Source organism: Spermophilus citellus (assembly GCF_964194105.1).
Source record: "Spermophilus citellus genome assembly, chromosome: 9".
In the NCBI taxonomy this organism is placed as follows: Eukaryota; Metazoa; Chordata; class Mammalia; order Rodentia; family Sciuridae; genus Spermophilus; species Spermophilus citellus.
The window spans coordinates 94,202,412-94,217,055 of NC_138191.1; the positions used below are offsets into that span (position 1 = coordinate 94,202,412).

The 14,644-nt window shown below is 43.9% G+C and overlaps 1 protein-coding gene across 1 annotated transcript in view; it reads left to right on the forward strand.

The window, feature by feature from the left end:
- DAB1 (DAB adaptor protein 1) overlaps nt 1-14,644 on the forward strand; it is a gene marked incomplete at its 5' end in the record, with an annotated part of 275,913 nt that overhangs the window by 228,391 nt on the left and 32,878 nt on the right. Inside the window, 3 exon segments of the mRNA XM_081306683.1 lie at nt 14,309-14,386; nt 14,388-14,435; nt 14,437-14,502. Coding sequence (XP_081162809.1) covers nt 14,309-14,386; nt 14,388-14,435; nt 14,437-14,502 — 192 coding nt within the window.

The window sequence follows — 14,644 nt, forward strand, 5'->3', positions numbered from 1 at the left end:
CCCAGGAATCTTTATTCAAATGAAATGTGCCTGTAGTCTGCAATAGAAACAGACAAAAGAGGAGATGTGGCTGAAGCTGGATCTGATCTTCATAATTTACCCACCAGGAGTATGTCTCCTGAAGGACAGAAGGTTCTAGAAGAGAAAAGACTCAGAGAGGGTAGTGTACAAACTACTGTGTAGAGGAACCCACTAGTTAATGGGTGGGAAAAATGGGAAGGTCAGAAGAAGACATCCTCAGGCTGTTTCCCACCTTGAACTTGGTTATTCCACAATTTATTCCATGAATTAAAAATTTAATGTTTAATTTTCACAATTAATTTGTATTAGAGTTTATTCTTTGGGAGGATATAAAACCACAGAAATATCATGAACAATAATAGAATAATAGACGTTAGAGCCTTTACTACTTAGCTGTCTGACTCCAGGAAAATTGCTTTCTCTGTTGAATTCTCAGTAACAAGACGGTGAGCGAGCGCTACTTTCCTGAGTCATTGTGGGGAATGCATGAGAAAAGAGATGCCATGACTGTTGTGTGTGTCCTGGACTTACCTTGTAACAGGTTGCATTGTAATGCAGTTTGATGAGTGGGCTTTGCAGCATAACTGCATGGGCTGAAAATTTTTCTCCCTCCAATGTACTTCCTTCAACTTCCCCCATGCCTCCAATGTGTTCACCTGTTAAATGAGGATAATGACTGTGCCACCTGCCTCAGAGAGTTCTTTTGAGAAATCACACACATGAGACATTTATAGCAGGGCCTGGCACATAATAAGTGCACAATAAATGTTAGCCTTATTAGTATTCTCACCTATTGCTACACCAAGCGCTTCAAGAGATCCGAGCATGAGTAAGACCTGGCCCAGCCGCCAGGGCTCATGCAGTCTGCTGGAGGCAGGAGAGAGACTGGTGTGTAGAGCCCCAAACAATAATCTCAACAGGTGGTGTTTAACTCAAAAGCCAAGGTCAGGACTGCTCTCTGTAGGAGAATTCCATAGCTACAGTACTACCAGAGAAAAGTACCATAGACTGTGAGGCTTAAACAATAGAAGTTAATGTTCTTACAGTTCCAGAGGCTGGAAAGTCCAAGATCAGGGTTCGGACTGACTTGATTCCTAGTGAGAACACTTTCCTTGAGTTGTTGATCACAAAACTCTTGCTTTGTCCTCACAAAGTGTTTGCATGTGGGGGTGGGGGGGAAGAACAAGAGTGCCACATTGGAAAGTGGTCCTCATCATGAGAATCTAGGGAAAAGCATACAAACATTCAGTCCTTAATAGGCAGGGATGATGAACAATGTAACTGCCAAATTTCTAGCACCCCACCAAAGGAGGGACTGTGCTAGGTCCTTCACATCCTATTTCAAGACTTTCCCCAACTGCCTGCCAAGAAGAAGGTCTCTTCTATACTGTAAAGGATATTGCAAACCAGAGAGGTTAAACCACTCAGCACAGTTAGAAGAAGCACAACTAAGAATCTAGTGCATCTCTCTTTGACCCCCTAAAACTAGAATGACCTAGTTTGTTATCCAAATTGGGGCACTTCTGAAAGCAAAGAGGGTTTGCTGTTAACAGTTATGTCAGGACAATAGGTATAAACATGAGCTGTTTTAAGCCAACCAGGGTATAGGGCCACCCTGTCCAAAGCCAGTGAATGTTCTTCCTACTGGGTCAGGTTGCCTGTAATTTGAGAATACCTGAGATTTCAGATAGAAAGCAGGAGCTTCTATCTTCTTGTTCCTGAAGCTCTTTGCTGATAATGCTAACCATGCTGAAGTGAGAACGATACACCCTCCACGACACAGGTGCCCAGTGGGCTTGTTCCTTAGGCAGGCATCAATCAGAGCCCTTGGAGATCTGTTGCACAGTAAGAAAAAGTGATTCAGGTTATCTGTGAACTGCTGCTGCTGTGAACCTGCCATTAATCCTCTAATACAGACCATTAACATTCACAGAACCTTAACCACAGCCTCGTAATGAGCAGAGCTGTAATATACACTTTCCCCATAAATATCCATTGGTACCGACGTTCATTCTCTCTTGATACAGTGATTCAGCTTTTCTGGATAAATCATCATGTTGAGGTTCTTTCTCCCTAACTGCCATTATTAGCAGTTACAGAAGAGTTATGAACAAACTCTAGTGTAAAAAAAAAGAAAAAAAGAACAAGAGCTAAATGAATGATCCTGTGGAATAAGAAAATATATATTACAGTCCCAAATTGAAAGAAGCAAAACTTGTTTTTTGCAGCAACTTAGAAAGCAACATGTGCTGAGGCTTACCAGGAACCAGGGGATATGTTGAGCATCACAAGTTCTGTCTAGATCAGCGACTGCAAAACCCGCGTTGCCTTAACAGCTATTTGTGACATCACATCTAAACTGCTTTTATAAGGCTTGGTGTATTTATGTATTAAGAGGGATTTACAAAGCTCCCCCCACCATCACCCCCTGATTTTGACCCTGAACTAGTTTTATATTGTTAAATTAATGTGACAACTATATTTTTCTCCATTTTATGGACAAGAAGATTGACATGCTAAAGGAAGGGGGAAGGGAAGTCTGATTGTGAAGGGCGAACCCCCTGCTTCTCGGTTACGGTGACGTTCACTCTGGCTCTTTACCACACATTCTGTCTCCACCTCCCATCTTCCTGTTCATCATAGAGCTCTGTCAGCACAGCATGGTTTCCACAGGTTGGCTGCATTGCTGTCCTTATCCCTAGCAGTAGTCCTCTATCGCACCGTCACACGGATCCCAGACTCCAGGGTTTTTCCTGGTGTTTTCCGTCCCATGGCCTTGTCTCTCAGGCAGTTTCTGTGTTGCTGTTGAAGCCACAGTCACCCAGGAAGTCCTGTCTCCCTTCTGCCCTCCCTGTGTCAACACAGCATGATCTGGCCATGGCTCTTCAGAGAGGACTGGGCTGGACTGTGGCACGGCAGGCTCCAGAGCCCTTGCCAGTCACCCTAGGCATAACATCTGCTTCAACTTACATTGTCCTCCTCACCACAGCAAAATGGTGGGCAGGTTTCACAAAGAGAACCCACTTTGGTGAAAATACCAGCTCTATGCTTTACTAGCTGTGAGACCCTGGGAAAGGTTTTTTCATCCCCCCCTTCTCTGCTCAGTGGAAGTAGCCCCTACATTTGTTGTGATAATAAAATGAGTTAAGACACCAAAGCACTCAGAAAAATGTCTGTACACAGGCAGGAAGTTCCATCTGAGAATTATCTATAATTATCATTGTCCTTCATGACCCCTGCAGGTCAAGAAGAGGGAAGTGTTAATACTACTACTGGACCCTGTCCTTTCTCTGGTCCAGAGAGATGGTTTGTGCTTCTTTGTGTTGATTTGTCAAATCCAGAAATAATGATCCTGGCCACTCATGACCTAGCCAAGGAGATAGGGGACTCCTTTACTTAAAGAGGCTTTCACAGAGCAGATATGGTAAACACATGGAGAAAGGGCTCTCTGCTTCCGGTGTCCCTGGTAAGATCTCACTGATTATGTGTCTTCGTATCCTAGCTGCATAGTCCTCAGAGACCACAGCACAGACATCAAAGTGGCAAAAACAGAGTCCCCTTAGGCATATGCACAAAGTGTCTTTTGTTATAATACTCTAATTTCTAGAATACTGGACGGCACCTCCTAGAACCAGTCTAGGTGGTTCTGTTAAAGCATTCGTTCCTTCACCCATTCCATAAATATCATTTCGTGTCCACTGGTTGTCAAGCACTGTGCTTGGCACAGGGGCCATCTGAGCCATCCCATGTTCCTTCTTATGTCTATCTAGGTCCCTCCCATGGGGGAAGGCTACCCACAGGCAAGTAAATAGTCAAACAGAGCAGTGAGGGCTCAGAACAGAACCAAACAAGGTGATGTGACAAAAGCCTGGTACACAGGTATTTAGGTACATAGCCTCAGAATGTCTCCTAAAGGAGTTGACCCCCTGGGCCAGGACCTGCATCAGGAGAAGCAACTGATTAGATGGAGACTGTGCCAGGAAGAGGGGAAGGCAAGGCAAAAGCTTGACCCAGGAATGTCTCAGTGTCTGTGAGGAACAGGGAAGGAGAAGACCAAGGTTGGTTGGAGCATGATGGGAAGGAGAAGAATAGTGGAGATGGCCGGGATGGGGAGGGGGCAGCCAGCATGTGGGCCATCTCCCAGGTGCTGGGAAAGTGGTTGGAAGATATTCCAAGTGCAATGGAAGATATGATCTGGTATGTTTTAAGCTCATTCTGTCTGTTCCATAGAAGATGAACTTAAGCAGAGATACGAGTGGAAGCAGTAATCTGGGCAGAAGAGAATGCTGCAGAGGAGATGGAGGGAGGCAGATTTGGGAAACACTCTAACAAGAGAATCAGTATTTTTCCTTCAGTGATTGGTGGTCACAGTGTGGGAGAGGAGGTATCTGGAATAATGTGATAGTTTGGATGTTGAATGTCCTTCAGAGGTAAACATGTTAAACTCCTGGTCCCCAGGGTGGTGCTACTGAGAGGCTGTGACATTTTTAAGAAATGGGGCCTAGCAGGAGATCTGTAGATCACCAGGACATGCCCTAGAAGGGGACTGTTGGATGCTGGTCTCTTCTTTCTCCTCTTGCTTCCTGGATATGAGGCGAGTGAGTGGTTTTACACTGGGCAATTCTGCCATGATGGGATTTCTCACTTCTTGCCAAAGCAGTGCAACCAACCAATCATGGCCTGGAACCACCACAACTTTGGGCCAACATAGACCTATTTTTATCAGTTGATTATCACAGGTATTTTGTTATAGTGACAGAAACTCAAGTAACTTGTACATTTGAGGCTTTAACAAATAGATTTCAGTTGGTGGCATTTATAGAAATCAGAAGACAAGAATAGGTTTGGGAAGATTAAAAGTTCCTTGGATATGTTAAATTTGAGAAACCAATACGTCTAGGATACAATCAGTTCAATTGCTAGCAATCAAAGGAGTGATAAGATTAGATACTGGCCAGACTTCTAGTAGTGAAGAATGTCTCATATTTCTGCCATCTTTGATCCACTGATGGGACTCATTAATGGAAACATCTTGAAGGGCTCAGACAAACATGTTTTACAGCTATTACAAGGACTAGAAATGTGGCATATCTCTGATCTTACAACTTTTCCTGAAACTTCTTCCTGGTATTTTCAAAAATAGAACCAGGACCATTTACCCTAATTGTGAGACTCTATTAGGTCAAATGACAGGAGGGATATGATATTCTTACTGGAATTTTTAATAGCAAATGCCAAGTCTCTGTGAACTTGTATGTGTGCATGTGTGTGCATGTACACACACACACACACAAGTGCACATCTATGCCGAGCATTTGAAAACACCATATGGACCACCATACCCTCCAGATAATAAGTCATGCTGTCACCAAGTTTCTTCCTGTTCACTTTTTCATTCTATTGTATAAGCTAGTTCATCCATTTTTTTCTTTCCATTTTTAAAAATGAGAAGTTTGGAACACAGAGATGATTAAGACAGTTTCTCATACAAGGAACTTACAAGGTCTTAGTCTTGAGTGGAGCAATGAGGTGATCAGCATTATAACTGGACATGTGTGATACTCAGGATCATCTTCATCCATCCCAGGGGTCATAGAGGAAGACTTTGACATGTGACCAGATCCAAGTTTCTAAGGATGTGTTATAGTTATCTCAATGAATGTGGGTGGAAAAGACAACCAGTTGAAGGTAATACCTTATGCCAGGTTCTCAAAGGGTAAAAAATATATTACAGACCTGTTAGGAGGGCTGATGAAATTATGACACAAAGTTATGAACTTTTTAAGTTGAGCAATCAATCGGAAGCATTGAGGACAGCACTCTCCCAGATACCCTCTGGACTTCAAACCTTCAGGCTGTCTTCGGATTCTGTTCTGTGGGTGAATATTGCCTCATTGATTCTCAGAATGCTGTAAGTAGCGGTTTTCTCGCTGTCCTCCCTTGGAGTGATCCAGGGTTTCCTTGGTCCCTTCATTTTTTGTTGTGAAGCATGAGCCAGGTTTCTCTGCTCTGAATTATTCCTTTCTTCTCTTAACCTACAACTGTTAGAGGAATCATGATGGAGTGAAAAGGGAACTAGACTAGGAGCTGAGAACCCAGCATGCCATCTCAAATCTGCCACTTATATTGTCAAGACTTTGAGAAAGTTGGAGGCCTTAGTATCTTCATTGAAAAAAATATATATGGGCTTGAGATTTCCATAGTCTCTTCTGCAGTTCCTAAAACATTATTTCCATAGTCTCTTTTGCAGTTCCTAAAACATTTCAAAATGTCATCAAATATGTGCTACAAAAAATCTTTATATTCCTGAATGATAATCTGATGAGTTGTTTTTGACTTCATATATGACCCCAACAAGCAGGCAGAAATGGAGGTCTGACTGTGTGCTGGCCAACATCCTGACCTGTCACCTGTGTCTTATCCTGGGTATTTTTCAACAAAGTCTTATGAGATGGACATTTTACTAATGTCATGGTAAAGAAAAATTCAAAGACTGAATGAACTCGTCATCTTCTATTCACATGACATCAGAGTGGTTTCTCTGGCTATTCACAATGGTGTGGTCTTCGTTCAGTTCGGTGAATAATTTTGCAGCACTGAACATGGTCCATGCACTACAGAAATGCTCAGTGTACCCTAGCTGTGACACACCTTGCATCCTGATTCAATGAGTCTTTTCCTGTTTCCCTAGCTTGACTATGACAAGTCTTGGACAGCTCCAAGTCCTCCTAGAACTGGCCCAGGGCCTTGTTCATAATGGGCACTTGGGAGAAGTGTATTAATTATTAAATTCATGCCTTGAGAATTGTATCCAGGAAGGAAGAAGTAAATAAAGCAATGCATGCCTAAGTTTGTAAAATCTTCATTCCTCTAGAGAAGCAAAAGAAAAACATTTTGCAGGGAACGGCTGTCAGAGCAGCAGGCAAAGCCCTCGGAATATTTTTCCCTTTGCTGTGACATCCCTGCATTTGTGACTGCCTCCGATTTGCTCCACATTTGCATGAGCCTCTGCTACTCTCGCTTAATTTCAACTCCATCCAATATTTCTTGTTGCCGTTTGGGTGCCATCTGGACCACAGCGGTGGCCTCTCCAAGAAGGCGCACCAGCAAGGGAAGAGACTGACTCTCCGAGAAGCACCCTGCCCTCCTCCCAAAAAGTGTGCAAGGCTCCTGTCAGCGGCTGTCAGGAGCCGATTTCACATCACTGTGATCTGATTCACTCCCTTTTCAAAGTACTGAACTGATGCCAGATCTTGTTAGGAGTTTTTAAAAAAAAAATCCTTGAGTTTTTGTTAATGTGGAACTACAATGATAGGTTTTTAAAAGGAGAAGAGAGAAAGGAAGAGATAATTAAAAACAAATTATTGCAAGCTTTTGAGAACCATTCCCCCTTTGGTTTCTAGTTTCCTGTATTTATTTATACCTGTACAGATCTGTCTGTTCACTGAAAAACCACTGAAAAGCAGAGCTGTCTTGCAGGCTGCCCCCTCCCCTGACAGGGGAGCTGCAGGAGGGAAGGAGTACCAAACCCTAAAATCCTTCTTGTCAAATGTCAGATCTTTGGGATGAGACCTTGGATTGGGACCAGAATGTAGAGCCCAGGTATGTTTAAGGATATGTATGTGTAAGGAGGCAGGCGTTTCCAGCATTTGTACACAGCACTATGGCCACTCTGGGATTTTCAGTGTTTCTTTGAAATTCCCATCCCTGGCCCCATCTTGTCTATAATCATAGAAATAGCTGTATCATCATCTGTATTTTTATGATTACTGCCCTGTCCTTCTGACAACAGCATTGCTACTGTCAAATCCCAACAGACTACTGCTACCCTCTTAAATCTCTGCTGCTTCCAGCTTTCCCAACTCGACAAGATTGGGTACTTGGTGTTTTATAATGACGACGATGATGATGATGATGATGATGATATAAAAGACATTACCACTATTAGTATAAACCATGTTGTTATTCTTAAAACAATACACTAAATACAAATGGTTTTCCATGAATCATGGAAAACCACCTATATGATAATCACCTGTTTTCTTTCTTCTTCTTGCAATAGAAAGACAAAACTGGGCCCCTAGATGCTTAATAGATAGGCATGGCATTAACAAATGATGGTCTCACTGTCTTAGGCCAGGCATAAGCACGAGAGCACTATGATCCTGAACAGTAGCACCGTCATTTCTCAGACATTACAATCAGCATTGCCTGACCTTTGTAACAGCTCTTTCCCAGATCAAATTTATTTAGCCACTTGTATTTTAGCTATGGGTACCTCATTGCATAATCAGCAGCAACCTGCAAATCCTGCAGCCAACCTCATCCTCATGGATATTTTCAAAAAAAATAATGGATATGTTTTAGAAATTCTGGGCATAAGAATGTGGAGTCACTGACTGAGTTTAAATTAGGGGTAAGGGATGGAAAGGGGTGGGGGCATGGAGAGCAGCAGGGGTAGAGGCAGAGTAACAGGGCAAACATCTAGAAAAACAGGCTTGCTCATGTTGAAAATTGAGAAGCTCTCGAGCAGGGGTCCGCTGCAGTGTCTGCTCTAGAAAGACCCCATTGCCCCTTCATTTCCTTTTCTGGATCATTTTCCCCTTTCCCTGGACCAGTGTTTCCCACGCTTCCACCATAGCTTTCCCTCACCCACTCTGTTAGTCAGCTTTGCAATACTACAATGAAATACTGGAGGCAACTAACCTTATAAAGAGGAAGGGTTTTATATAGCTCATAGTTTGGGAGGTTTCAGGCCATGGCACCTGCATTGGCTCAGTTCCAGTGAGGATCTCACGCTCAACAGCAGCTGGCAATGGCAAAAATAGATGTCAGAGTGAGCAGTCACATCTGGAACAGGGACAGCCATGGGCAGGCTTGCTCCTTTTATAACAGCCCTCTCTCAACAACTCAAGGGGTCACACAGGAGCTACCAAAGGGATTGCACAAGAAATACCTCACATCCCCAGCACCACCAAAAAGAAAGAGAGAGAGAGAGAGAGAGAGAGAGAGAGAGAGAGAGAGAGAGAGAGAGAGAAAGAAAGAAGTCACACCCCGTGCCCTAAGGTCCAACTCCTATAAGGTTCCACCACCTCCCAGTACCACCACTTGGGAGGCTCTTCCAGGGGGGCACATAAGACACATTCAAGCCATGGCACCCACCAAGTAAATCATTCCATAGCTCTCCTTCCTCCCTCCTTTGTCTCTTTCCCACTCTTCCTTTCCTTTATTTCCTCCCTCCTCCCCCACTTCTTCCGTTCTTCCCCTACTTAACTTTGGAAAGGGAGCTAAGGTCCACTGGGACTTGACTCTGTCAGTTGCTGTGCTGTGTTTGTGCACACCAGTCTTCTTCCCCTTCCTCTCACCAAGCCTACACCATAAGTATCATCATCCCTATTTTGCAGAGAAAAATGAGGCTCAAGCAGTGAAGGTGTGGACCCAAGGAGATGCCAGTGATGGAGTGTTGCTTTGAACTCAGAACTTTAGTTCCCCACTTTTCACTTTCCATTCTCTCTCTTTTTAAAACATTACATTTCTCACTTTTAAGGTGTCCAGTGTTTTCAATTACCAGCTTTTAGAGTTTGAATACAAGCTTTCACCTGAAAAGCTCATGTTAGGCATCAACAATGTTCAGAGGTGAGACAATTAAGAGAGTTGTAACCTTATCAGTGGATTAATTCATTTGATGGATTCGTAATTTGAATGGACTTTTGGGTAGTAACAATGGGCAGGCAGGGTGTGGTCACTGGGGGCATGCTTTTGTGGATTATATCTTGACCTTGGCTGTTTGAGTGTGCTCCTGAGCTCACTTTCTCTCTCTCTCGCTCTCTCTCTCTCTCGCTCTCTCTCGCTCTCTCACTCTCTCGATCTCTCGCTCTCGCTCTCCCCCCCCCCCGTTCCTGACTGCCACAAAATGAGCAGTGTTCCTCTGCTATGTCCTTCTGCCATGTTGTTCTGCCTCACTTTAGAACAACAATGGAGTTGGCTGACCATGAACTGAACTTATGAAACTGTGAGCTGAAAAGGAACTTTTTCTCCTCTAAGTTGTTCTTGTCAGGTCCTTTGGTCACAGTGATGAAAAGCTGACTAATGCAAAAGCCAGTTGATCTTCTTGACAGTTGGTTTCCTTGAGATGAAAAGTTAGGAAGGCCAGACTGCAGGGTTGGAGTCTTCACGTCTCAGGATGCTTGGAAATCACCTAGGATTCTGTTTTGTTTGAGTGATGATGGGGTTTCATGAATTTCCACTTGAAACATGATCTTAATTTTCTTTAAAAAGCCCCACAACTATCAGGCCCAGGCAATGAAGAAAAAACTTCATATCCAGAAGGTGGTTGCTGTTTTTGCAAACTGAATCTGATTTCATGGTACTGTCTAGACAGCAAAGAATTTAATTCTCCACTCAGTTTAATTCCAGTCAATGCAAATGTGTAATATTCCTTAAAAGAATATCTGGGGATGTTGGAGGAAGGCATAGGTCTAGTATTTGGGAAGCACCCAATCACTGGAAGTTTGTTTGATCTACTTTGTTAACATGTTTTATCTAGAGTTGTGCTGTCTTATACCCTAGTCACATGTGGCTGTTTGAATTGAAACTGATTAAAACAAAATGAAATTGAAAATTCAGTTTATCGGTCACACTAGCCATATTTGAAGTGCTCAAAAGCCACATGTGGCTCCTACCATGTTGCACAAGACCAAGAGCTTTCCCTCATCATGGATAGCTCTGTTGGACAGTGCTGCTCTAGGGAGAAGCCACTGATCAATATCATAGTTTTTGTCCCCCATCTTTACCTATCATCTTTGTTCTTCTGTTGCCAAACAGTATGAAAGTGGCTGTTTACTCATGGCTAAAGGTGACAAAACATAAGCTGCTCCATAGACCAGAAGGAATTAGTCTTCATTAGCATGTGCCTTGCTTGTTAAATCATTCACTAGGAAAAGACAACATGCACTTGAATGCCTGGAATCACTAGGTGTCCTTAATAAGACACATCTTAGTGCAGTTAGCAATCACCTAAGTTAATCCATTTCTCCTGAGCCTTTTAAATGGATAATTGAATCAATGCTTTTGCAGCCTGGGTCTGAGACCAGAGTTTAGATCCAGCAGCCTTATGTCCCCTTTCCCCCCATCCTGTCCACCCCCATATTGCAATGATGATGCATCTTAGCTGATAAGACGGAGTGTTATGTATTGTTGAATCTCCAGGACATGCATGTGCAAAGCACCCAGTGAACATTTTGTTGAAGAATTAATTAATCAATTACCTAATCAATCAAAATGCTTTCAGTTTTCCCAGTAGGACATTCACTGATTATTCCTACAGAGAGTTCATTCCCCAGCACAGTAATTCACAAAGCTGGCTGCACATTAGCATCACCTGGGGAGCTTTTAAAGGCTCCTGGAGCCAGCACCCATGGAGTACAAATCTCTGGTGGTGGCAGGCACCAGGAATCTCATGAAGGCTCCCCCAAGGGGTGGTACGGCCAAGAACCACAGCACATTTCTGACTTGGCAGCTCTAAGTAAGTATTCATCCTTTTTGATATTTGTACCCCAGTTCCCATCTCATCCACTGTCATTTTTGCTGAAAGAGGAACATCAATCTGGTCTCGCTAGTTATCTTCGCGATAGTGTCCCTCCTGCTTCAAGAAGAGATTATGGGAAGGGAGCCTCCTCTTGGGAACTTTATCTCAGTGTCTTCATGAAGATTCAGAGTAGAACTGTATTGAAACAACACAGGAAAATATCTTCTTTTACATTCCCTCGTTGAAAGCTGAAGTTGTGGGTACATTTGACATCATGTTGAGTGTATAAAAGTGGAACACAAAGCTATGTGCATGCTCTGATAGTATGAAAAACATGTCGATCTATTACAAGAAGCACTCAGACTTGAATATAAATGAACTGAAACTCTAGTGGTAGGTGTGGGCAAGGCAAGAGTTGGGGTTGTGGGGCAGGGGTGGCGGGGCCCAGGGAACCATAAGACCCAGCTAGGGAAAGGTGCACTGGCTAGAAGGATCTTGCTCTGGCTGGATGCCATCACCAAAGGTTGCCGAGACAGAAGAAAGGAGCGCTAGGCAATGACCGAGCCAGAGAGAGCAGTAAGGTAACATAGCCCCTGGAACAAAAGATACAGATGGGAGGAATATGGTCAGGCAAGACTGCAGCCAGGAGCAAGACAAGAGGGAGGGCAAGGGGTTGTGAATGAAGTGCGCAGTTCAGCATTGAAGCTGGAAAGCCCAGCAGTGTTAGGCATCCTGTCACACAGGGTCTGGCCTGTGCTTCTGAATGGAAGAGTTTTCTAAAGTGGGGTGTCCAGAAAGATTTTTGTCTCTTCTTCTATTTTCAACATTCATAATAGTTCCTAACATTAAAACCTATGTGTGTGTCCCTTTTAAAAATGAACCAAAAAAAATGGGTAAGATACAAAATAATGGCTACTATTTATTGAGCGTTTACTATGTGCCTAACACCAACCAAGAGTGCGCACACAATTCAGTTAATCCTCTCAATAAACTAGACAGGGAGGCATCATTATCAACCCCACTTTAGAAATGAGAAAACTGAGACTAATGGCCTCATTCAGGGTCACGGGGCCAGGAAGTAGTGTGAACAGGACTGGGTCCACATCTGTGTGGCTCCAAAGTGTCACTCAAACCACGCTTCATCAGAACTTGTAAAAATCGCCCATCACACTTCAGCTCTGCCCCTCACCAAAGGCCACCTCTTCTGTCACCCGGAAGGTGACAGGCTCACGCCGACGCTGGTGATCCTCCCACATTTTCATTATGTGGGACGTGGTGAGGTTTTTATGAGACTCCACCACGGGCTGTTTTTCAAATTTATTTAATTCATCCATCATGCTCTGAAGCCATTTGCTTTTTTATATTGGACAGAAGTAATGAGATTTTGGACACTAAAAAATGTTTTTATTAAAAGTTATGACCCAGAGCTAGTTGGTAGAGGCCCTGCCATAAATCCCTAGAAGTGTGGGAATTTATAAAGGATGTAGCGACACAACCTTAACCTTTAAGGCCACACGGTAGATTTCAGGATCACTTAGACTAATACAGTCTCACCACCACGCCCCACGTCTGACCAAACAGTAATGGGGGTTATTTAAATGTGGTGGCTTTTCAGCTCATTGAAGTCACAGCTAGGTCATGGTGAGCCAGTGCCTGGTAGAAACAGGTGGCCGAGGGCAGGACTCATGGGGCCTGAGGCCCTGTGATGGGCACATTGGCTCCCCTGTTCCCTCTGCATCCTGTAACTGGGGCTGAGGGACAGTCACGTTTTCTACAAACAGGGTGGAAGTGGTTTCTAGTCAATGAGCAGTATTGTAAGACGGTAGGTAATAATCTCCCCACTCTTCCACTGCCAACCAAGCTCCCCTCAAAATTAGGAATTGATGCAGCTATTTCTGTTCCTGCATAATAGCACCATTTTAATGCCAATATTTGTGGATTTACATTAATGTTATACTACTTGGAAACCATCCAAAGAATAATTAGCTTGTACATATGGACCAAAATGTGTTCATTAAAATATACATGGATATGAGATATAGGTATTATCTGTAACATATAATATAAATAGTAAAATAGAAAGTTAAGAGAACAATTAGATTTGGCCAACTGCCAGTTACTTCTAAGACACACATTTGTTCACATACGTTGAGCATGTGCTAGACCCTCGGGCAGCTGTTGGGGACTGGGGATTAAATACCCCACGGTCCCTGCTTGAGGGAGCACCCAGCTGAGGGTTTTTGGAGGAGGATTTTCAGCTCAGGGAATCGAGTAATTCTTCATGCTAGGGGTGCTTTTCGGCAGGGCTGCAGGAATTTGGTGAGCAATGAGCTTGCAGAGGTGAGGAGAAGAGCAGCGTTTGGGTGGAGGGGACATGTACAGTGGCACAGGCAAAGCTATGCTGCAGAGTTAAGTTTAAAGCACAGGATGGCATTTTCTGTCTTAAGAGAAAAATCTTTAGTATCAGCATCTCGCTCTATTGACAGCCACTGCCGGGCAGGCTGGGTGATGCCTGCGTGTGCAGGAAGGTGGACTTTCAACTTGCAGATGGGCCCCTGCTCTGTTCCCTAACCAGACTGGTATTTTATCATCTGCTTCTGCTGGAAGCATCTCCCAGGATCTTCACAGTACATTGGCAACAGCTCCTGCCCCGAGACCGTGGGAGTGTAAACCATCGAAGCCGTCATCATTAAACTCATAAATCCATGTCATTTGTGTGTCATTCACTTCATCCTCATTCATCATCCCTTGCGCTTTCAGAACAGCCACCCGTTTGAGGATTTTGAAGAACAGTTTGCTGCAGCCTCACCGGTAAGGAGGAGCGGGCCCTGTCGCGTTGACTGTTGTGTGTCTCTGTGCCATCACTCATTTCATGCTCATCAGCCATTGCCTTGTGGTTACAGAACGGAAACCCGTCGATGGACTTTGATGATGAGATTTTTGAGGTAACCAAGGTAAGGCCCCGAGGCTCCTGCCAACCCTTCGTGGTCATTCTCGTGCATTTCATATTGAATTGCACAAACGGCAGGCTCTGTACCCCACGGCTCCAGTCAGGCCTGTCTAATCTTCACAGGAAGACTGTGGGCGGGCCCTGCA